At 31.5% G+C, this 26,452-nt stretch overlaps 1 protein-coding gene across 5 annotated transcripts in view; it reads right to left on the bottom strand.

Annotated features, from left to right (window-relative positions):
- The window catches only part of LOC140443442 (zinc finger homeobox protein 3-like), a 929,042-nt gene that overhangs the window by 149,001 nt on the left and 753,589 nt on the right, over window positions 1-26,452 (bottom strand). Inside the window, exon 6 of one of the 5 annotated variants that reach the window (XM_072534703.1) lies at window positions 7,468-7,767. The exons of the other annotated variants lie outside the window; for them this stretch is intronic. Coding sequence (XP_072390804.1) covers window positions 7,763-7,767 — 5 coding nt within the window. The 3' untranslated portion in view covers window positions 7,468-7,762. Of the gene's footprint in view, window positions 1-7,467; window positions 7,768-26,452 lie in introns of those variants that run through there. 5 annotated transcript variants of the gene reach the window in all.

The following is a 26,452-nucleotide window of genomic DNA, read 5'->3' as shown; positions in this document are numbered from 1 at the left end:
GCATAATATAAAAGTTGCGTCATCATAAAAAATGGGCAAACAATTTTTGTAGATAAAAATAGAAGACTAGATAGTAATGGGGTGCATGAAACCAACGCCACTCTCAAATTTATATAAAGCAGAAGTTTTGCAGATCCCTCAACACGCAGAGGCGTTGCAGAGCACATAGAGAAAATTAAACAGATCGCAGACGAGCGGCATGCCCTATACAAAGCTCGAACACCACAAAAGCGACTAAAATCTAGGAAAAGCTTCCTTGGAATAGTGCAGGATGAACCGCCTGAGTATTTTAATCTTCCCCAGGTTCAATGGACCGGCTAGTTTCTAGACTTTAAAACGTGGAAAACTATGAATAGCATAAGAACGGGGGTCGCTCCAGTAAAATCAAACGTGGCAAAATGGGGAAAAATCGACCAAGATGATGTGAACTGTGCCTGTGGAGAAACACAGAGCATGGAACATCTTCTTACATGCAGAAACTGTCCTCATCGATGTACCCTCGAAGATTTGTGGCTCGCCAACCAAGATGGAACCGACGTAGCTCCGTAGTAACAAACTCAATATGCCGATAATATAATATTATTTGTGTATTAATACATACACAGATGAATAGTGGCAATGGTAGGAGGGCTACATAATAATAAAATAAAAAGGAACTAGATACTTTAGTAAAGTATAAAATGAAGAAAAGTAATAGAACATATACAAATATATGAAGAACAAGAAGGATACACAAACAATTGGAACAAAGAAGAATAAACATCAACATAAATGAGGTATCTGTAAACAACTTACAGGGTGCGGGACGAAAATTGGATTATAGCTAAATTCCTAAAGGAAGGATGCAAAAAGGTAAAGCTAAATATAACGAAGTTTATAAAATAACTATAACAGCACAGAGAGTACTCTGACAAAAATAAATTTTAAATTTCCTTAAGTGAAATTTTGATCGACTATCACAGATTCTATAAATTAAAAACTTTAAAGAATAACTACAATTTAAGATGGCTGATTACATCAACTCTCATATATTTACTCGAATATAAATGTAAGGTTACATTCTAAAATTATCTGTAACACGTCTTAAGTCTGTTCATAATTTACATTTCCGTCAGCTGACTAATTGTTCGTGCATGAAAACAACAACCTACAGATCGCTATATTATATGTATTTAACACCCTTATATGGATATATCTTATGTATGTTATGACGGTCAACTGAGTACACATGAAGTAAAAATGAAAGTAGGGTGTACGTACAAAAGTCTTGATAGTTTATTAGAATTAATTTGTTGTTTGAACACCAGTTGAAATTCAAAAAAATGACAATAGATGACAAACATGGTAAAAAAAGAGTGAAAGGCTAAAACCAAATAAAAATGGAAGAAACGGTTATTTTAAAAAATTATATCACCATATTTTTAAGGTAAATAAGAGATATTACACATATGGTAAATAAAAAAGGACATAATGACACGTATATAGGCAATGTTATTAGGCATATCTTCGCTAAAAAAATTAATACCAGTAGTGGAACTTACCAAAATAAAAAAGTTAAATGACTGTAAACGCCAGAATAATTAGATAAATGTAAAAATATTACAAACATTTTTATTAAAAAATCTTTTATAAAAGGTATGTTTATTTAAAACAACCTTTTCGGGCTAAATTGTAGAATGTTTTAAAAATCAATATTCCATATTTAGTGCTGCTACTAGTTATACATATACATGTTTAAAGCCACCAAGTATATATGGGTGAAAAACCTTTACATGTTATTTATTTGGTATTACATTACATGGTTGCTCATAATTTTATAGGATGTTAAAATTCTAGGTAGATTCCCTTCATGGCAATGTAAACTCCCGGGGTTGCTGGTCCAGAGAGTAGTCTCTAAACAGACCTTAGGTTGCAACTGATTAAATTAAATGGTATTTAAAGGGTTTCCCCCATATATTTATTGGCTTTAGATATGTAGTGGCAGCACTGAAGATGGCATATTTATTCCAAAATCGTTTTGTGATTTAACCTGAAAGGGTTTTTTTAAACAAATACACCTTTTATAAAGGATTTTTTTGTGAAAAAATTTGTGATATATGGTACATAGCCAACTACAAAGAATAACCTTTTTCTTGTGCAAAAATATTCAGTAAAAAACAACAAAAAGTTTTTGTTAAACCAAATTATGTTTCCTAAAGTTAAAGTTAATCAGCCCGTGTTTTCGAATCAAGATCTCTTTTATCTTACTGTAGGTCTGATGATTAGCCCTACATTAGTTCACCAAAGCTTTATGGAAACTGGAGGATATAGGAAAAATCGAGTGACAAAAGAAAAACGACACCATAGTACCACGTTCTTCGGCATACCGATAGAGTTAGTTGGAAATGGCAAATTAAGTGGTAATTATTGATGAGATATTACGCAGAAAATTAGGCTTAAACTTATAATCCAGAAAACTGCTTAATATTGCCAATATAGACATACGGATATGAATCTTGGACCCTGCGATAAGCAGAAAGATAAACAGACGCCACTGAAATGTTCTCTTAGTTAGAGAAGAATGTTACGAATTCCGTGTATCGCCCACAGGACAAATATTTCAATTTTGTGCCCGTGCATGAGTCAAAAGAAATTACCAGAGAAATCTTTAGAGACGGACAATACACGTCATCACAATGACCACTACACTCCCTTCTGGGGGTCAGGACTGAAGAGAGATACACGTTTAATGGTTGATAAAGTAAGATGGTAACTGTGGTTTGCAAGATACCATGATTGTCAACGTTGGCTTTGGACACCTGTACATTATGGTCGTAATTTATTCGTTTATATAGACTTTCAGCTAAACTCTAACTACTTGTTTCCATTTATCAACTCAACCGATGTGGTGGTGGATCTATGATGATTTGAGGAGGAATTAATTACATAATCAAACAGGTCTTGTTAGCCTTAATTTTGCCTTATTCCCTGATAACGGAATAAAGGAATAGCAAATTAAAGTTATTGAATGGTCAGAACTGAGTTTAGAACTAAGCTAAGATTGAGGACTTGTTTAATAAGCTTGGAAAGAATATATTTTAAAGATAGAAATGTCGGCAAACAGTTTAAGCTAAAATAAATATATATTAAAACACACTATTAAAAACGGACAGAGAAGACGTAGCATCGCCGAATTCTTACTTTTATACCAAGAGAGAAGTTGAGACTCTTAAAGAAGGCCCCTATCCGGTAGAAGGTGTATCTAGCTTTTCCGATGCGCGCTCTTATCTGCTGGTTTCACTCTTTCTAATTGGGTTTGGTTAATGTAGACTTGACCCTATGTTATCTTTTTATCATTAATTTATCATGAGCTTGGTCTTCTTTACGTTAAGATTGAGTCCATATTGTTGACTGTAATACGCGATACATAAGGACTTGTAAGTCTTCTAAGTTGTCCGCAAATACTATGGTGTCATCTCCAATCTGATGTTGTTTAGTCGGTACCCGCTTAGCAGAATGCCTTTTCCAATTTTGTGTAAAGCTTTGATAAATATTCCTTCAAAGTAAAGATTAAAAATTAGAGGAGACAAAATATAACCTTGCCTCACGCCATGCATGGTTTTCACATATTCGATGTATTCATTTTCAACGAGATTTGCATGTATGCATTGTATAATGCATCATCTTGGCGTGCTGTGCTAGATCAAACGCTTTCTCGTAATCAACCAGATAAGCATATACATCGCAATTGACGTATCTGCATTTCTGTAATAAGACTTTTTGAGAACAAAAGCTGCTCTCGTACCAACAGCTTTTATGAACTCGAACTGATTGGACGAAATTTGACTTTCACAAATTATGTAAAGTCTCCTATGGATTATCTTTAGGATTAAATTTAGAGGACTCATGAGGCTTATCGTACGGCACTTTTCGCATTTTTTGGCTTCTAGTTGTTTTGGAAATGCAATAAACTCACACTTCAGCCATTCTGTTAGTATTTCTCCAGACTTGTTGAGTATGTTTGTCATTATTGCGATTGATTCGTTGTTTATTATTTTGAGTATTCCTGCTTGTATATTCTAGGGACCTGCTGTTTTGCCATACATTAGCTGTGTTATTGCAGAATAAACTTCCTTCTGTAATATTCTTGGTCCATCATTTACCTCTTTTTCTAGCTTCTTATCTCTTTGGTCCTCAGTTTCTCTAAGTAGTCTTTTCACGTTCTTATTTTGTTTTGTTTTTCCAAGATGATATTTCCGTCAGACTTAGTTAGATTTCCTTTCTGTCTCCCTCTTAGACTACCTGTAATTTCTTTAACCTTACTATGTACATTGTATCGTACTGTAGAGTCTCAATTTCGTCGTATCTTTCCATTGATTCTTTTTCTTTCGCTTTTCTGATTTCCTTTATTATTGTTATATTTATCGTTTTATATAGGTTAGAGTCATTTTTGGCTTTTTTTTTCTCGTCCAATAGTTTTTGGATCTCATCTGTTATTTACGATTTTTTCTTAATTAATTTATCCGCCGTTTATCTTTACATTTTGAACTATTTCTGTAATATCTTTATTTGTTTGTTTTTGTTCGATTCGTCGGTAATTGCAGTCACTTGCTCGATTGACGTAGCTTGGACCATTATTTTCGTATTAATGTCTTTTAGCATTCGTAGGTTGTATGATTGTAATTATCTTTTATATGCACTCTTTTCGAGTTTGACTTGGAATACTGCCACCAGTGGAACATGGTTTGTCTCCAAGTCTACTCCAGGACAAGTTTTGACAGATGTAAAGCTGTTTCGAAATCTTTTATTTACTAAAATGTAATCTATTTTATTTCTAATGATTCTTCTTCCTTTATAAATGATTAAAAATCATTAAATTTAGTTTGTAGCATTTTTCAAAATAGTTATTCAAGAACGTGTTCAAAAATGTGCGAAAACATACAAAAAATAAGACGAAGAAAAAAGGTAAATTTAAAGAAACAATTCTATATATAAAACATCAGAAGAAAATAAACTTCCAAATATGGCTTCCTAAGAAAAAATTATTTTGTATCTTGTTTAAATCTTGCCAAATCGAAACTAACCTCAATACAAATGTTGAACTTGATTCTAAACACTACACCTTTTCTTAACATAAATAATATATTATGTCATAATTGATTTCTTTTTACTATGATTTGATTTTATAAAAATATGCACATACCTTTTTGTGGTCCACATTCTATTCTTTCTTCAATAATATTCCTAAATTTTGTTTGCTTTCAGTATGTAGAATCTTGTCCTTCTTCGAAGATATGGTCTAAGAATGTGCGGAACGTGATATTCGTAATTCCAAAGTTTACCATTTTTTTTATTTTTTAAACAGTTAATTCTATTACAATTAAATAATAAAATAAACTGACCTTAAAATCAAGCAGAGCTGCTATGAAATTATTTTGTTGCAACATCTTAGTTTTATATTAACTATATGATTGGGGGGCATAAATGGCACAATTAAAAAAGCGTAAACTAATAATTGTTGAAGAATCTGGTCTTGATGCGATTGGTTACATAAGGGAAGATGGGAGGAAAAAGAAGACCGGGAAGCACGTCCTCGTTGAAATTTGTAAAGCAGTGGAGTGGAAAAAACAATAGAACTCTTCAGAAATACTGCAGTAAAAGTAAAATGAAGAAGAAGAATTAACGAAGTTTCATAAACTTTATTAATATGCCACTTGACTGAGAAAACTAACAGTTGCATAAATACATAAACAAGCAATTAAGGCAGCGATAATACCTGCATACTTACTATCAGACAAAAACATTACGAGAAGAGCATAAAGAAATACGCTAAAAACTACTAAGTTATAAAGACTGATCAATTAACAAAGATTGACTGAAAGAAATATGAGTTTAGAATGTGAAAAAACGAACGAAATGAACGACAAAACAAGAAGCCTTATTTAAAACAACATAGCAAAATACCTCCTAAGAGATCTTATGACAGCTGAACATCACTACAGTAAGTTCTTGGATAACATAACAATGAGGCTTCTCCTCGTTTTACGGAAATTATTCACTGCAAGACAATAACACACATATAGATTTAATGTTGAACCTAAATACCATTTCAATATTTTTTTAGCTAGTACATTGTTTACTTTTCATGGCATGTTATGTGACTCTGCAAACAACAATGTGTTTTGTAAAAACATTTAATAGTGTATAATCTAAAATCATTCTTACTTTGTTCGCTGAATACTATTTATCTATCTACCTTAAGTACTGGTCTTATTTTTATTTAATCATTTATTTACAAAAATAATATCTTAACCATAAAAATAGATGAGGGACTTAAAACAAATAAAAGTTTTCCAGGAAAAGGAGTTGAAGACGTTTATCCTATATCACCAAATCTTTTTAGGCCTATAAAATATTCTCAAAGAGAACGGAGAAGAAACTGGCTCCACGATAAGCAAACTACATGAAGCCTCAAAGCAGATAGAACTGCAAATTCAAAAAGGTGTTGAAAGAAAACCAAAGGTCTGAAATTTCTTAGATGGTTTAGCTAATATTAGCTGCCTTTGGTAAACTGAACTTCATATTAAATCAAGGAAAATTCTTATTATTCTCAGAAGAAGAGTCTATTATGGCTGCATGTTATCAGAAGCCCCATGTAGACTTTAAAATAAAATTCTAATAGAGAGACCGAGAGTAACGTAAAGATAAATAGAACGAGAAATATTAGGGAAATCTTAGGTTTGCAAAATCATGAATAGAGCAATACATAAAATAAGGAACTTAAATATAAGAAATAGAGCTAAGGGCACTAATTTAATGAAATAAACTGATATGACTTACGTAAAAATAAGTTGCACACTTAGGATAAAATAAGAATTACATGGGAAAAAGATAAGTATCGAAAGATCATCACTAAGATGGGTGGATGTTCTTCGAACAAACTGGACGAAAAGTTCCAAAAAACAGAAAAGCCTGGAAAACAATAAATAATGCCTTAATCCAACAGTAAATGGACGGGGGATAAAAGAAGAATTAGATATAAGATATAAAATCTATTTAAGATTATTTTCTTTCTAGTATTTCTTGCTACTCTCTCATTTTTTTTTGATATGACGCAGGATTACTTCCAAATTCTTCATTAGACCTCTCTTTAACTTGATAGTTAGTATTCAAAAATCAACTTGTTATATGAAAAATTCTATTTTATATAAAAGCAGTTGCAAAAACAGGTCGAAATATAAACTAAACCTTAGAGACAATAAAACAATTATTAGTAATTCTAGTGCTATCACTATTTTTTTTGTTTTTTATAAAATGGATTTCGTTAATAAGATGATTCTATTTTATTTCAATTATATATAAAATCAAAAACTAAATGTTTGGTAAGGAATAAAAGTTAATTACCATCTTTATTATAATTTCAATATGAGAGAACACTAAAATTTAGAAAAAGGTGGCTGAACAAAATGCATTAAAAATCGATTTAAATTTTTAATAAAATAGTTTTTATTAAAATATAATTTATTACAGGTTTTTAAATTATTTAAAGTCATAACTTATAGGAAGCAGCTTATAGATCTATTAGGAACTTACAATTAGCTGTATAGAATATATACAAACATTTGAACAGTTTTTTATCATACAAAATAATATCACAATATTTTTTTCGGCATGGAACTATAAGTCTCTTTCTTCTTACGACACAGATTCTGTTTACCACTTATTCTCGTCCCAGTCCGATAACTTCAGATACCTCCCGAGGATTCAAAATTTAGAAAAAAAATTAGCCTGAAATAAAATTAAAAAAACAAAATAAAAATCAAACCAAAAATAAAAAATTTTGAAATAAATAAAAAGCCAGTGTTTGTCCATTTTTTACCCTAACAATTGAAAAATTTTAAACAATTTGGGGGCCTATATTGGTAATTTTGTCAAAATCTGAAATAAGTTATGATACTAGATAAATATATTTTAAGTAAGGTGTAGTTTGATGTACGAGGGAAGATATTAAGTTTCGTGTTTGATGCATTTGTCAGGTTTATTTTGAAGTGTCATTTTGCCAATTATTTTTGACCAGCTTTTGATTAATTAAATAAATACTGACTATATATAAGTGCTACATGGTTTGATTTAGTTCTTATGTGCCTTGATTTTAAGAAAAGATTTTAGTAAGAATAAATTTATCATCAAGCCATTCTGTTATTGCCACTTAAAATATATGAATTACCATAGTAGTTTTAATATTCTTAAATAATAATACATTTACTATTTTTCCCTGGCATAGAGTAAGAAATGGACTAAAAACACTGTTTAAAATGCAGATTTCTAGTCATAAATGGAAAAACTTTCAATACATTAAATTCAAAAATAAGGCATGTACAGTAACTAAGTTTCTCCAAATATTTTAACTATCTGTCTAATAAAAAATAAATAAAAGAAAACTAAACTATATACAGAAAACTAAGTTTAAAGATTTGATGAAAACTAGTATTGATGGTAATCAATATTACGATAAAGAATGAGTGACATAAGAAGAAAGATACTGAAACGCAATTATATATTTTTTGTATTTATTATGAACTAAAGTAAGTAAATACCATTGTATTAAAAAACTGTCGGGGTAGAAGATTTTAAAATAAATTATTAAAAAACCAATTTTTCAATATTTATAAATAAACACTGGTTTCTTCAGCTACTATTCTATGTCTCATACACAATAAGTAAACATAACCAAAAACGTATTAACGATATATGTACGAGCTACGTAAACTTATATAACCGTTTTTACATTCAAACATGGATAATTGCACTATTGGAATAAAAGTTCCCTTATTTTACGCTTGTGTGCTAAATCCACATCATTGTGAAGTGACATCTCAGCGAGCTTTGGCAAAACGTATAACTATAGAGTAATGCGCTAAGCTTAGAGTAATAAGCTATTTGCAATCTTCTCTACTTAAAATCGTGTCGTGTAAGAAGAGTCTTTATGCTCGGTCCTGGTTCCTAAATTTTATTGGAGCATGAACTAGAGAAAGCTAATGACATGGTACGTTCGGATATCAGGCGACATTCAGGTTCCAATGGCCTTCTCCGACTATAACGGGCTATGCCCAGAGTATCCATCTAGTACCTAGATTCTCGTGCCATTTGGAAACTATGGAACTAGATCAGGCCATATTTTCGAAGACAAAGAGAACTACTAAAAACTAGCCAGGAAATCTGTGGTGAAAATCGAAAGCAACGAAAACGTCTGAGTAGGGAAGGATGAGCAACGCAGCTAGTAAAATGTTTAAATATTTGGGAAGATTTCTACTCAAAAGAATCTTAAAGCAGACGTTAAAGCCTTTTTGAAAGCCACAAAAAAAGATGTAGGTATACTCAAAACACCCATTGCATTCCTTAACTTTGACAGCACCAAAGTCTAAAACGAAAATTTATTCAAGTTAAAGTGAGTAAAAACAAATATTCTGTCATGTCTGTTTTGTATGTTAGTACTTTGGCCACTTTATAAACACTTTTTCAATATTTGACACTTATTAGGATAACCGTAAATCCAAAAGAGCAGTGTGATGGGCTTTTATACAGTAGACAGCCTTATAAAACAATAAAGGGAAGCCGTGATTGTAAAAATTCCTAAGCTGATTAAGGAGGTATGGGAAACAGTGACGATGCCAAGAGATTGGGGTGAAGCAAACATTGATCTCATTTATTAAAATAGAGATAAGCTGATATCTTCAAACTACAATGGGATTTCTCTGCTAAATATATCAGTACATCAATACTTCATCAAACGTATTACAAAAGCACTTAGTAAGCAGATCACTATCAGAGGAACTACGCCAACTGGCTCCATTGGTAACACAATAAACGACTTTTGAAAATGAACCACTCTACCACTGACCAAATATTCACACTGAAAAAGATACTAGAAAAGTAATGCGAGCATAATATCGATGCTCGTACAACTTGCTCATAGAATGTGTACCAGCTCTACATAGACTTTAAAAGAGCATACTATTGTGGAAAAAGCCGATACTGTATATAACAGTGAGCGAATTTGACGTAACTACTGGAAATATGTACAACTAAAATAACAATCCGCTTAGGTTCAAGGAGATTGACTATCAATTTGTTATTCAACTTAGATGTTGAAAGAATTATGAGACAGATACCAGCTACCCCAGGTGGAACTCTCTTTTAACAGAATTATACAAGACCTAGCTCATGCAGATGATATAGAGACACTTACAAGATTATAACCATACTTGGAAGAGGCCTAAACAACTCCAAAATACCTCATAGGAAGGTAAAACGACCACGGGTTTCCACAGAAAAAAAACAATCTTATGCTGGTGCCAAAAAATCAAGGAGAAGCAGAAGATCAAGTAGTCACCCTAAATAGACTCCTACGTGAGATTAACAAATTTTAAATACTACAGTTTTTTAATTCCAGAGTTGCCAATGGAAACACAAAGATCTTGTACCTAAGCGTGATTCGACCAGTAGATATATAAAAGCGATACGTGGACTTTGTGCAGCAAGGATAAAGAAGCACTTATAAGTTAGGAAAGAAAAATCCTTAGAAAAATTTATGGACTAGTTAGAGACAGGTTAAGAAAAAACCAGAAACTGTAGCTGCAAATTAAAAAACTAGATGTATGAATGAAATAAAAAAAAGGGCGAATGAAGTAGGCTGCTCACTTATAGAGGGCGGTGGAGAAAAAAATGTTTCTGGGTGGTACGTAAGGAAGAAAGAGCAGAGACACAGATGGGTAGACGGCATGCAGAATAATATAAGGAGATTGGGAATCCGACGGTTGCGGCAGAAAGTGAACAGCAGTATAATTGATGACACTGTGAAGGAGATATTCCACGGAACGTGGAGTTGCGTTTTTCATCGACAAAGAGAAATAGAAAATATTAGTAATACAAAAAGACAGGAACCAACACAAAGTGGAATACCGTTTTTCTTCTAAATATATATGGTTTACGATACCTGGAATAAAGCAAAACTATATATTTATGGGCGGCACATGCTATCCCCTTGTTTGTCGGTAAATTTACCCGGTTCAAAAGAAAATCAGAAGCTGATGCACGGCATGTCCAACTCTACGGACGCGTCTAGGAAGGTACGGTCAGTGTCGTGGTAAGTTTACTATGCAGTGATCAGACTTAACCCTCGATACTCACCATCATTTGGGGTAGGTCGAGTGCATTTATCAACACGGAAATATTTACTAATTTCAGAGTAACGTGTGGTGTCAACCGTTGTCTATTTTCTGATCATTAATATCGATTTTCTGTTTCTCTTTGTCGACATAAACTAGCGAAGAATGTCATTCCACAAGCTGTCTGATTCCGGCTTAAGATATTGTACCTAGGTAAAGTAAGGTCAGGATGGGTTTTTAAATTGCTAACTAAATGAAGTTTTATATTAGTTGCTTATCGAACTCTACAGGCATTCACTTCCATTAGTGACAGAAATTTAAATTTCTACTATTACTACTACTAAGGATTTCCACAGTTTTTACTGTCTTCCTTCACTCAACCGTTTTCTCCAATTTTCCCTGTCATTCCAGTCTCCATCTCGCAGGGTTCTTTTCTCCATAGCCTCGTCGATTTCATCTCTGAATGACCTTCGGGGTCTTCCTCTCTTTCTTCTTCCAATCGGACTTCATTCTGTGATTTTGTTTATCCAGCGTCCTCTGTCCGCTCTTCTGACGTGGCCGTACCAGGATAGTCTCTTCTCCTCTATATAGTCGATTATGTCTGATTGCACTCCCATTCTCCGCTTAATCTCTGCGTTTTCAATTCTGTCTCTTTTTGTAAGTCTACAGCTTCTCCTCAGGAACTCCATTTCTACTGCTCTTATTCTACCTCTATTTCTCTTGTTTATTGTCCAGTTTTCGGACCCATATGTCAGGATACTTCTTGTCAGGGTATTATATATTCTCTTTTTTGTCTTTATCGTAATGTTCTTATCCCACAACATTGAGTTTTAAATTTAAATTTCTTATACTAGAAATAACTTACTGCTCAGTATTCTTAATGCTTGACAATTTATAAGTTCATTATGTCGTATATCATCACAGATATTAAAATTGAAATAAATAATCTTATAATCAACTTTTATATATGTCAATTTTAATCCGGGACACTTTCAAATAAAAACTAAATCTAATCTAAGATGTATGTTTTTTATTCTTAGGTTTATAAACTACTAGTTTGGACCATTTGAAGGATAGATGGTTATAAAAATGAATTGTGTGGACATTCGGTACAATAAAAGTCCAAAAATATTTTATGATTGTGCCGGTGTTAAACACCTGCAGAGTCATTAAAATCCCAGGTAGACCAATTGGTATAGCTCGAGTCGCTGGACACGGCAGCTTGTCAAATATCTTTAAGACGAAGATGTATAAAATATGAATTGGTCTTCTTAAACGCGTGGATGCCAGTTTTATTTGGAGCAAAGACACAACAAGTAAGAGGTAATTATTAGAACTGTACCTAGTTCGTCTGAAACATAACTATTCATTTTGAGAATACTATTTTATATAAATATATATATATATATATATATATATATATATATATATATATATATATATATAATGTTGATTAAGCAAGTACTCGTAACGTGAATACAAAGGAAAACATATAAAAATGTACAAGGCAATCGTAAATACGTTAATTTGATCCTATTCTAACTTGACTGCACGGTACAGATGACGACCAATTGGTCAGAAATACGTATTTACGGTTGTCTTTCACCTTTTTATATATTTTCCTTCCTATTAAAGCTAAGATTAATACTAATACAAAAACTAATATTAAACTTAACAGTCTTCTGTTAAGACATCATCTTTGATGTCTTCTTCAGGGATTCCAAGGTCTCAGTCCACCGAGCCCCCAGACAATACTATACTGCTCACTAATAGTGTATATTTTTCAAAATATTTTTTTAAGTTACCGACTTTATATCACTTTCAGGATTACTGTAGCATCTGTGATATTGGCTTCTCCTCTTGCGTCAGTAATATAATTTTTTTAATATGATTTAGACAAACCACATCCAATACAATATCACACTAATATATAAACCATATACCAAACGTGCCACGTTTTTTTACTTGCAATGCAGCAATTGAATTGAGTATGCAGTAAATTTAATTGTTACGTCAATATACAGAAATCCAAAAAATTCAAAGATATCTGACTGAATATCACACATTTAAGTATTAAATATTTCATTTTTTGTACAATTACTTTCATATCAATAAATCACAACCTTGTATAGATTTTTTGCCGTCCAAATAAGGCACTAATTCCATTATACATGTCGTTTTCTTGGTAGTAACAGAAATTTGGAGTAATTCGAGTAATTCATCACAGTCTTAAAAAAAAAGGTTCTGCTCAAAATAGACTAAATTCTATTCTTTTGAAATATCATTTGCCGTTCTTGCCATTGTTCATTGTATACTTTAATCTCTTTCTTTGGCCAGGTGTTACTTCACAGAAATTCACTGTTAACATACCCAGAAAAGTCCCTTTTACATTTTTTCTACCTGGGATTACTTATCATTACCGATAATATAAACAGCTGCATTGTTTGACACGGTTTCACAAAACACAGGATATTTTAGTTTCAAATTTTTGTGTTTGTATCTACTTTGAGAGGACCGTTTCAAGGTTTCTTCTGGTTTCTAAGAATTTTCTGTATTCTTATTTGACTTTCATTAGCAAAATAAATTATTTTAGATGTTTTCGAGTGTACTACAAGAATTTTAAAAATAAATAGATTAATACGCTTAGTTTTTGTTTATAATATACTCTGGTAAATTTAATAATATATAAAAGAAATAAGTTAATGATAGTCCAGGAAATGTTTGGATATATAAAATTAGAGCTCGTAGACTAAAAAACTGTAGAAAGATATAAAAATACATGGCAAACGTGACACTGAATTTATATCATGAAAGGAAATAGTGACGTATTTAACAGTTTTAAATCTTAGAATCAACTTCAGGAGTTCACTCACAAATATCACTAAAAACTTAATTGAAAAAAAATGCAGGTCATTACCCAATCACTAATATCAGAATAGAATAGAATGGAAGTTGTTTTTCAGAAGAATGTGGCAGCAATTATACTTATTCTACACATACAAAATGAATATTCTAGATATAAAAAATAAAAAAAAATAAGACGAAAGTTAGAGAAAATTTCCATTGAATATGTTTTAGAAAAGTTTTACAACGTCACCAAACTATTCGCTCCTCGAATATTCAGCACGCATATGTTCTAACCTAACCTAACCAACATTCCCTTTTATGATAGATGCAGACGAATCATAAATAAATTAATCCTTGAAGTCCCTGAAATATATCCTAGCAAGATGCCCACTCCTCCTCCTTCACTAATATCTTCTCCTTACATAAATTTGGACCTATTGTCAAAAAATAAGAAAAAAACCCATCGTGATCTTACTAATTCTAAATCTGCCTTAATTTCTGAATTTTCATCCTTCAAACAGTTATTCACCGATGAATCTAAGACGGAACATTGTGTAGCATCTGCCTTTTTAACAAAGGGTGAAATAAAGAAATATAAACTAGTAGAGACTAATAATACCTTAATAGGAGAACTTTTTGCAAAATATAAAGCCATATTTATGTCACGTTACAAAAGTCCTTAAATTCTCTAGAAATTATCTCTAAAATCTATTCTTTTTATCCTGTGGCGAAACTCATTAGACAAGAATTGCACAATCTAAATCAGAGAAACATTGCTTTGTGGGTGCCATCTTATATTGTAATCACGGGAAATGATCTGGCAGATAAATGTGCACAAGAAGCCTTAGAGGACGTAACTATTGAGATTTATTCAAAAACTCCAGAAACATATCTCAAATCATATTTCCAGAACAAAATAGTTGACATATGGAATAGCAGTTGGAACAAAAAATGGCCAAAATTACTTGATAAAATCGATAGAAAGGCAGAATTTCCAAAACAGTCACCAGACCGACATACGTGGTAGAAACATGACCTGACACAGAAAGGACAAGAAGAATGTTAGAAACAGCAGAGATGAAAACATTTAAAAAAATTGATGGTAAAACACTATGGGACAGAACTAGAAGTACAGATATACTACGTAGATGCAAGGTAGAGAACATCAAGGTCTGGGTAAGAAATCAAGAGTAGATTGGAATGATTATATAAGCCAAATGACAACAAATCTCGTAGTAAACACAGTAAGAGATGATTTCCCAATGGGAATATGATCAGTAGGAAGACCACGAAAACGATGGAATGACAACGTATAAGAGGCACATTGAAAAACAGACAGAGTCATGTCTACATAAAAAGAAGAAAAGGAGAAGCAAAATACCTTTCAAACCAGATATCACTTTTCCCAAAGCACGTCTCTCTGTAACGTCATCTCTGACTATTACATCACCGGTTATGACTAGTTGAGAAGCCTATGTCCGTTTAGTTTCCTTCTTATTTCATGTTTTACAAGTATAACCATTCAAAAGATACGAGGAGGAGGAGACTTTTGGCTAGTACTGTATAATATAAATTTATTTTTACTTCATCTTTAGGAACGTCAGGTAAATAAGCTTGTTACCCTTGATGTCCAAGAAATTTGAAAGAATGCTGCTAGATAGAATAAGCGAAACTGTACCACTCGAGAACATAAAATCCGAACATCAGTTTGGTTTCCGTCGAAAATATTCAACAATACAACAGTGTCATATAATAGTAAATAAAATCAAGAAAAGTTTAGAAGAAATGACTATATGTGCCTCAGGATTTCTCGATATTCAGCAGGCTTTTGATAAAGTCTGACACAACAGTTTGCTATATAAATTAAAATTTTTACTGCCGAGCGATATGTACCTTATCCTGAAGTCCTATATTAAGGAACGTTCGTTATAAGTAAAAATCAATAATGATTTCTCAACCTAAAACTTAATCCTCCAATCTGGAGTTCCTCAGGGAAGTATCTTGGGTACCTTCCTGTACCTATACTTTACTGTTGACATATCTATTACACATAAAGCATCTGAAAAGCTGCAAAATTATTTGCATACATTAGAAAATGGTTTGACAAAATGGAAAATTAAAGTCAATAACGAAAAATCAGTCCAAATCACATTTACAACAAGAAAAACGCTCTTGTCCACAAGTCAGTCTAAACAATGGGAGCAACTCCTTCTAGAGATGTTGTGAAATATCTTGGGTTGCATTTGAACCGAAAGTTGACCTGAAAGCAACACATTAACGCCACAAAAACTCAGCTGAATATAAAATTAAAACGGAATTTACCAGTTGGTTACTTGGCAGAAAGTCACAACTCTGAGGCTGTAGCAAGCCTTTAAACACAAAAATTTTAACAGACTTTCCAATCAAAAACACTGTGTATGATAGCTAACGCCCCTTGGTATGTGAGCAATGCAACCATCCACAATGATCTAGGAGCACCAACCGTAAAATATGTCATATCACTTCACGCCAACAAGGCCAAAATTCTTAATTTAACCCACCACAGCCAAATTATCAGTGAATTATATCAGCCACCAATGAAGGAACGAAGACTGAAGAGGACTTGGTCAGAAGACCTAGTTATATAGGTGAAAATGTAGTTACAAATCAAGTCAATTTTACTAATTCAAGTCAAATTTACTAATTACTCAATATACTGTTCATGACTAGATTGTAAATATACATTAAAAATAAAATAAAAAAAAATATTTAGAACACATAAAGTGATACTAATATAATAACTAATTTATATATATATATATATATATATATATATATATATATATATATATATATATATATATATATATATATATATATATATATATATATATATTTCATTAAATAAAAAGCTAACAAACTTTATTTTTTCGAAAAATAATTATTTCTTTTATATTTTATATAAATCAATAACTTAATTTATATAAAAGATTTTTAAGACAAATGTTTAGCCAAGTTTATACTTTATTCTCAATCATTTGGCAGCCATCTACACATTAATAGAAAACTTCGAAAAAAAAAACCTTCGTCCAAACGTTGATGCAGTGTGCGAGTAATAAATTTCACTTAAACATAATGAGAAAAAACTTTCGTATACACTCACAATGTGTAGATATATAAAGAAACTACAGAGGAAAAGAGCAACATACAGCGACGCAGCAGTATGAACAGAGACGTGTGGATGCGGGGCGTGACTTTGAATTCATTCTACTTTTGCAATAAGACAAACAAGACTTCGTTTCTATAGCTACCGCATTACGCGCTTTCATTGGTGGATCCACTTACTTACGGTCGATTATAAACTTATATACATCAGGGTTACCGACTTTTTATAGACTTGATTTCGTTTTATATGCCACAACGTTCTCAGATGTGCTTTCATTAGAGCTTGCTTGCTGGCTGATTATATTGCCAGGCTGCAACTCGAGATGGACGGTTATATGATGGTTTCGAAGGATTATTCTCGTTTCTGCGTCTGTTTTCGTCTAAGGAATGTTTCCATCTACATAAATATATTTATCGGGATTTGTTCACCAACATTTGGCTTCTTAATTGTATTTATAGTCAATAGTATGAAGTAAAATGTTTTTATGAATTTGTGAAAAGCTTTTATTTTTTAACGATAAGCCAATATTAGTGATTAGAGTAAGTTACAGTTTTCCATTTTTAACCGACAGGATTTCAAGAAAGACCTCTTGAGATCTTTTATTATGTACAATGAAAGTAGCGTACGATATAATGTAGCAAATTCATACAAAGATGAAGTTTGAATTTATAGCTGTTAAAATCCAAGAGGACAAATATTCTCTCCTACTTTAAAATATTTTAACGATTTCCATAAATATGTTCTTTTGTCTAGATATTGGGATAATGTACGGTTTGACCGGAGAAATGTTGGTTACATCGCCAGAAGACAAGATGTATTTAATTTTGATCTAACGACTTGTAAACGTAATTTGTTTTTTATTATTTTATTAAAGTAATCTGTCTGTTACCATGGCATTGTCAAATTATAATATACCCAAACCCTGTACAATGTTGAACATGAAGAATGTAGACATAATACAAGCAAAAAACTCAAAATAATATGTAACAATAAAACACTGAAAACTTTGTTTTCAAACTTCCACAAAATTTATTTTAAATTCTTATCACTACAGCTGTTTAGGCTGATTGCCTTTCTCAAGTGATCTGTTTTTGGTATGGGTTTACACTTTATAGTCTCTAAAAAAATAGGTTGAGGAGGGGAGAACTGTTTGTCTCAAGCTGGTCATTCAGAATTATATCTGTGTTTTTTAATTTGTTGATTTCCATAGATTCTAACAAAGATAGCTTAAGGCCTTTATTTTGAATGTGGAGAATTTTAAATTCGTCATTAAAAGAATGATTATGATCTAGAAGGTGAAGTGCGTATGTAGAATCTGTTTTTCTATTATTGAAAGCCCTTTTATGTTCTGCTATTCGTTTATTAAAATTTCTACCTGTTTGACCAATGTAAGTTTTTGAGCAGTCGCCACATTTAAGGTTGTACACACCACTGTGTAAGTGTTTTTTATGTTGGCTCTTGTTGTTTTTAATATATTTGCCTAGGTCGTTATTTGTTCTGAAAGCTGGTGTTATTCCTTTCTTTATTATGTGTTTGGCTATTTTTGTTGATATTTTGCCTGTATATGTAATCGAGCAGAAGGTACTGGGTTTTTTCTCTGGTGGTGGAAATACTAAGTTCAGGGCTTTCTTGTGTAGTTTTTGATTTAACATTTTATTAATTGTTTGTTCGTGGTATCCATTGTTTACTGCTATTTGCTTAATGATATTTAATTCTGTCTCAAAATTGTATTTTGACATAGGAATTGCTGTTAATCTATGTAACATACTATGATAGGCTGCCAGTTTATGTTGTGTGGGATGGGATGATGAATTGTAAATAGTCGTGTCAGTATGGGTAGGTTTATGAAATATGGAGAAGTCATGTTTGTTTTTAAGTCTGGTAATTTTTAAATCTAAAAAATTTATGCATTGATTTTGTTCTGTTTCTATTGTAAATTCAATATGACTATGAAGATAATTAATATACGATAAAAATTGGTCGAGTTGCCTGATAGTTCCTGTGAAACATACCAGTACATCGTCTACGTATCTCCACCAATATAAAAACTGTTTGAATATGGGATGTTTTAAAATCTTTGTCTCTAGATGATCCATAAAAATATCTGATAGCAATGGGCTTAGAGGATTGCCCATTATAAGTCCTGCACTGTTATTTGTATATAATTCATTATTAAATTCAAAGTAGTCCTGGTTTATGCAAACTTCAAGAAGATGTAAAATTTCAGATGTAATGATTGGATTTGTACTATTTGGGTCTGAAAGGTTTTTTACTAGAATAAAAGTTTCTGTGGGAGGGATACTAGGAAAAATAATTTTTTACGTCAGACGAAATTAATCTGGAGTTGTTAGGTAACTGAAAATGTTGTATTTTATTAACTAGTTCTATTGTATTTTTTATGGTAAATTTAGGTGAAAATTTAGTGTGTTCTAAAATAATCTCTAGCAGATTTTTTGAAAGTTTATATGACGGAGCTGTATAAAAAGCATTTATCACAAAACACTTTTTATTGAAGTTGTACAAAATGTCCGAGAAACTTTTAATTCCAATGTGGACATTTTTGGCAAACTTATTTTAATAGCAGTTTATTGATGTCTAGTTTTGGTAAGCCACAAAATTTTGTCTACGTTACTAAACAATTAACCAAATAAGTTGATTTGTATGTACATCACGTTTGGATTATAAAACGATAAAATACCAAAGAGAAATAAAAAACTGTAGGCTAAAGAAGTAATTCTCTGAAATTATTAACTATGATTTAACGATAATCTTAACAATGAGTTTAACTAAATTTGTCACAGAATATGAGACCAAGAAAAAAATGTAACAAAGAATCTCTTGTACAAAACATGAAAGCTGCATATTGCTAACGAAATATCAAAAATTTCTATATGAATCGAAATGATAAAAAAACTTCATGGGTACCAATATAACAGACTTTCTAAAGTGAAAATAAACTGTCAATCAAAACGAAAAATTAATTAGAACTAAAAAATGACAAAAACCACCATTTAGAGCTGCTTTCAATGAAGTCACGATAGCGAATATAGTAGCCAACATGATATTCAAAGATCGATAACGGTCATGGAACTAGAAGAAGAAGAAGAAGAAGAAAAAAGAACATTAAATGAAGTTTTCAAACATCGGCAACTTTACTCTTGAATTCCTATTTAAATATTTATTACTAGCGAATAACATAAGTAATTAGACTAAACCTACCATAAAAACTTTGTTTAAGTCACTGTATTGGTCAAGCAAAGAACATACTTCTCCCAGTGAATCCAGTTAAGGTCTCTATAATGAATTCTTGATATATTTGTACAAATTAAGTTTCTTAGAATGACTTTCGAGTTTAGTTCTACAACAAAGCTATGGCAGTACATATGAGATATTCTTATTATGTTTTAATTTTATACTGTCTGTGAGAAGCAATCAACAACGATCATAAAATCGACTGAGTTGTTTGTTGAACAAACAGGATAAATTCAAATCAGTCTTATATCACAATTTTAATTATGTATGAGTCAAATGATCACCAGACAACTGCCAGCCATTGTCGTTTTATGTTAATTATTGAAATATAATTTATGGTCCTCGGTGAATCGATCAGCCTGATTGGTTCTGGGCTCGTATTTCCGATGGGCAATAAATTTAAATGAACAAAAGGCCAAATCCATTGCTAATATTGGTGTGCGAGTATATATTGTATGTGTGTGTCGTCTACAAAGTCGCATGTGCCATTTTTTACCCTGCGCGTTTTGGGGCTTCGTTAAATACGTGAATGCAAAAACTATAAAAGGAGATCGGGATCCGAATCGCAATCAATATCGAGATCCCTTTTAATAACTGAATTTGATACGGTTCATTATATACGGCAGTCAGTTTTTAACTGGTTACAAGAACAATCGTTTTTTGCAATGATTTATTTCAGTTATACTTTAAAACTAGTATAGCTGATTCTTTTATTGCTAAAGGTTTAAAATAATTAAAGGGCTAAGACAATCTCCAAAGATTATTTTTTTAGATATAAACGAATATTATGGAAAAGCTTGTAATAGAAAGGAAATTCAGGAACTTTAGTCAGATTTTGTTGAACAAATAAATTATTTAATAGAACAGAACCAAATTGGAAGCGAACACAAACATTGAGATATTAATATTGCCACATAAGGGTATAACAGTTTGGTCCTCTTCTTACTCTGTTGACTATATCAGTAACCGTTTCACTCAGAGAGTTTTGAGGATAAAAATTTTTTTAAAACTTATCTATTATCCTAAAAACGATTTTTTACAGTTTTTGTATGTGGTCTTCTTCTTCTTCTTCTTGTGCCACTCCTATCGGAGATTGGAAATCATCAAGGCTATCCTGACCTTGTTTACAGCTGACCTAAAGAGTTCATTAGTGGTACAGCCAAACCAAACTTTCAAATTACGCAACCATGATATTCTTCTACGGTCTGGATTCCGTTTTCCTTCTATTTTTCCTTGCATTATATTTTGAAGTAATGCGTATTTATGTCCTCTCATCAGGTGACCCAAATATTCGAGTTTTCTTCGTTTGATCGTTGACAAAATTTCTGGGTCTTTTCCTATCCTTCGCATTACTTCGTATGTGGTCTACACTTTAGTAAAAGGAATGAGATGAGGAACATTTCAACCAACAACTGTAAAGAACATAAATTTTGAAAAAAAGATTACCTTAAAAACTCCAGTCGACTTTTAAATATGACCTAGAGACCATCATAGAAACAAATAAATCATGGTTTATTTTTATTGATAAATGTCAAAGTTTTTTAATAAGTAAGTTCATAATATCGTTTAAAATTAAAATTTACAAACATATGTATGTGATGGACGGTTGGTCGAAACGTAAAATTGTTAACTTGTTGAGAGAGAACAGTATTACGCAGAGATAGGTCTATAAAGAAATGCCCAGGATATAGGTAATTATATACATACTTGCCGAAAACTAGAAAACCTTATGTTTTGACAAGGGATTATTATTAGAAACGTGGATTAATTAGTTTGATGAGCCATGTACTTATAGTACTTCTTACTCCTGATTTTTTAAAAAGGGAAGCACTTTTCAGTTTGCAAGTTCTAATACATAAAGCCAGAGGTGACAACTCATTCCATTGATTTCGATAACGCATTTGACAAAGTACGACATGGGAAACTAATCGATATTCTAAAAACGTCAGATCTCCACGGTAAGGATACAAGAGTAATCTTAAACTAATATTCCCAATATAAAAAGAAACATTGCGATTCCAAAATAAATTGTCCGAGATTTTCACAGTCGGAAAAGTTCCACCGAATTGCAAATTGTCACCGGCATTATTTAATATATACTCTGAAAACATCTTTAGAGAAGATGAATCAGCCTTGAATGAATCAGAAGAGGATATTGCAGTAAATCGCCAAGTTATAAACAATATTGCAGCGACTTATCTTTAAGAATCAATACACGCAAAGGACTTCTTACATGCTATGACTTTAGTGACCTCCACTATGGAGTAGAAAGTTAAAAGTCTTACAGAAGATGCCTTACAACGGTTCGAGGCATTTGAAATGTGTTGCCGCCGGTGTATATTAAGAGTTTTATATATACACCACACGACTAACATAACTATTCTCTAGAGTTTACATTATGCGTAATAATGAATATCAAAATTGAGGGTAAGAGAGGCACTGGACGCAGACGTATATTCTGGCTGATAATCTTAGAAGATGATCAGAATGGTCTAACGTCAACTGATCTATTTCGAGCTGCTGTTAATAGAATAAGATGTGTCAATGTGGTCGCCACCATCACTAGAAGATAGACAACTCGAGAAGAGGATTATTATGAGCAACACTAGGTCACTGTTTTAATGTCATGCAAAACTATACAGAAACTCCGTACAGAAATGATGTAAAATACGGATAAAAAAGGGAGTCCGAAATACCCTCAACGGCATCTCTAAAGAATTATTGACTTTATGTAGAGCTTTGGGATAAAGACATTTGTAGATGACGAGAAATATTTTTGCTCATATATTCTAGCATGGAGGCTGGCGATGAATTTGACACTTTTAATATTAAAAATTATTACGAACGAATGTAAATTTAAAAAAAATTTCGAAATTTACTAACGTTTTATTTTGGTATAAAACTTTTGATGTTGGAATGTCAACAACATATACTGGAGGAGTTTGGAATGAAATTTTAGACGCTTATCTATAAAACTCTTAAAACCGAAGACGTTTTAGACAAAATATTTTGGCCTGATCTCCTTTTCACCTATTATGCCAGAAGAATTGTTCAAGCAAAATCTCCCAAGAGTTCGTCCAATAGCAGAATTTTGATCATTATTGTAATATAAGGTTGAGAGATCCAGATCAAAAACATTTTTAGAAAGTTTAGTTTAAAGAAAGGCGACACAAACCTTAACCAAAAGCATTTCATATCTTTGGCGGCCATGGTTCGCTATAAGTTTGGTACATTCGTTTTCGACTTTTCAAAGGTATAATATTAACCAATTATATTTCTTTGAAATTTTTTTTTTTATTTTGCTAATAAAACTTGTTAGTTATTTCTTAAAATTTATGTTTCATTCGTTATATATCGATTGAGATAGATGACAAATAACGTCATGTAGACCAGAGATATTATCCAAAATACTAAGATCGATATAGAACAATAAGATGAAAAAACCATCGACTTATTTGTCAATACATTTACTGATAAATTAATTAAATAAAAATGAATAATTTCCGCTCAGTATTATTATAATTTATGCAGAATTAAAATCGTATTAAATTAACTGTAGGTATCTAAAGATATGTACCTACTATTGCCAAATTAGTATCCAAAAATTTATAATTATCGCTTATTTTACTTGCAGAGCAATATCCAGCATTACCACAGAATTTCTGTTTTATTTAATATCTAATTAAAATTCAAGTCACTCCAAATGCTTGTATCATTTTATCAAGAATTTATTTATTCCTGAACGGAATTATTAATAAATTTTTCCTATACACAAAAAAGATAGAAATACAATTACATACCACGAAAAGATGATAAACCCGGCAAAAATCTCACTAATTATGTCAAGCACTATATGCTCGGAATGACAAATGAAGAACTGTCTAGGCGATAACAATTTCCCGAAATGTTAGTGTCCAACAGAGTAGGACTTACCCATAATTTTCTTATTTGCAATTGCTCCTTTTCTAATTTCTACTTTGTATGTTGACGAATTTTATTTCGAAATTCCTAAAATTTTCGAGTATCGATATTTTGAATCTATAATGGGTTTTTTTAATAATCTGATTTTGTAGATTCAACTTCAGTATTGCATATTTCTACTACTAATCATACGATTAAAATACTACAATTATCTAATTTTTATATTATAGCTTTTAATGCTTAATCCATTTCTTGTTATATTAGCAAAGTTTACTTTGGTTTTCTAAATTTAGTCAAATATAAAATCGGCACATGATCACAAAAGTAAGTCAGATATATGAACTTTCACTAAACATTAAGAAAACAAAATGTACGCTGATATCTAAGAAGGGACAGCAATTTGGACAAATCAGTGTGAACGATTAATGAATAGAAAGAGTAAAAATATACACCTGTTTTGATACGAACGTCAATTAAAGTAGGAACCATTCCTAAAAATCAAATGTAGAAGAGAGAAAGCAAGATCTTCATTTTAAAAAATGGCTAAGGTATTCAAATGTCATCATTTATTAATAGCCATAAAAATAAGGTTACTACGACGTATATCTTTCATATACTGTTGAGTCGTGGATTCCCACAGACGTTACCTACAGGAAAATTTAGGCTGTCGAAATGTGGCTTATCGTCGAATACTAAAGATATCTTATACAAATTCGTTTTACAGGGAAAAGAATAAGAAAAACGAGGACCAGACAGTCAAAGGATTTTCTGGTTGAAAAATCTACGTACGAAGTTCAACAAAACCACAAATCTTTTCACAGCAGCAGTGTGCAAAGTACAGTTTGCCGTGATATTCGATTACCTCCGAAACATTTAGGCATTACAAGAAGAAGATCAAGTTAGCACATTATAGCTAGTTTGACTAGTTAAGAGGATAGTTTTATGTAATTGAATACAACCAAAAGAATCTACTTGTAAGATACTACTCACATTAAACTACTAGTAAACACCAAACAGATGTTTTTCTAAATTTAGTACAAACTTTTAAAAGTAAAACTATTAATTATTGAGAATATCAATAAATTAAAATTTAAAACAAATTTACTATTAAAAAAAAGACGTTCAGAATTCACAAAGCCCTTTATAATTACCACTAATAAAATAATTTAATGTATAGGTTGAAATTATAGTCCATAAACAAATCATTATGTATAAACTAGGTTGAGATTATAAAAAGAAAATATATGAAAGTCTTTAATGCATACTATCCATATTTTCACACCAACGCAACATTGGCCGATCGATATAGAATAATTTGTCGGCGACCAATAACCGGCCGTTTGCCCGGGGGTGCTACTTTTAAACCAACTGAAAATTATTCATATACGGATATTTTAATTATAATGTGCAGCCTTTCTAAAAAGGTTAATTTTTAATGAACACGTAGGGTATATGTTTTCATAAATCTGTCAGAGATCATTACCATATCGCATACGGTCCAGAAAAAATATACTTGCACGAATACTAAAATAATGTTGAATATAATAAACTGAAGATACAGACATTTTAGAAAACAATATTTTTGTGATTTGTTAATTGAAAAATGTGTATAAGAAAAAGAAATTTAAATTTTAACCTAACCAAAAGTATTGTAGCTACAAAACCATGGAATGTAAGATAGATTGATGTGAGACACAAAACAGCCCTAAAACTGCTCGTACCAAAAAAACATACATAGAGAATATCGATCAAATATACCGATGTGGAGTTACTACAAAAAATAAATAAGTATAGAAAGAATTATGATGTTATTTTTCCCACTGATAAAAGGGATTAATACGAAAAAATCGAAAAAAAAAAAAATTCAAAAGTGTTTTAAAAACATTGGGAAAATTAAACTATCCATTAAATTAAAAGATCTTAAAAATTAAATTAAAAATCGTAAACAAATAAGAAGAAAACTTTTTTCTGGCTTTGGTGGAACATTGACAGCTAGTAGTGGCCATACTGTTAAAGCTACATTTGTCAAATTGACTGTTATTTATTTAGTTCATTTTGCCAAATCACTATAGATGGATATAGCGTACAACAATATGTAAAAATAATACAATTATTTTATTAAAATGGGTGTTTTGTTCTT

Source organism: Diabrotica undecimpunctata, chromosome 6 (genome assembly GCF_040954645.1).
Source record: "Diabrotica undecimpunctata isolate CICGRU chromosome 6, icDiaUnde3, whole genome shotgun sequence".
NCBI lineage: Eukaryota > Metazoa > Arthropoda > Insecta > Coleoptera > Chrysomelidae > Diabrotica > Diabrotica undecimpunctata.
The sequence above is the reverse complement of the archived record's forward strand: the minus strand, read 5'-3'. Positions and strand labels throughout refer to the sequence as shown.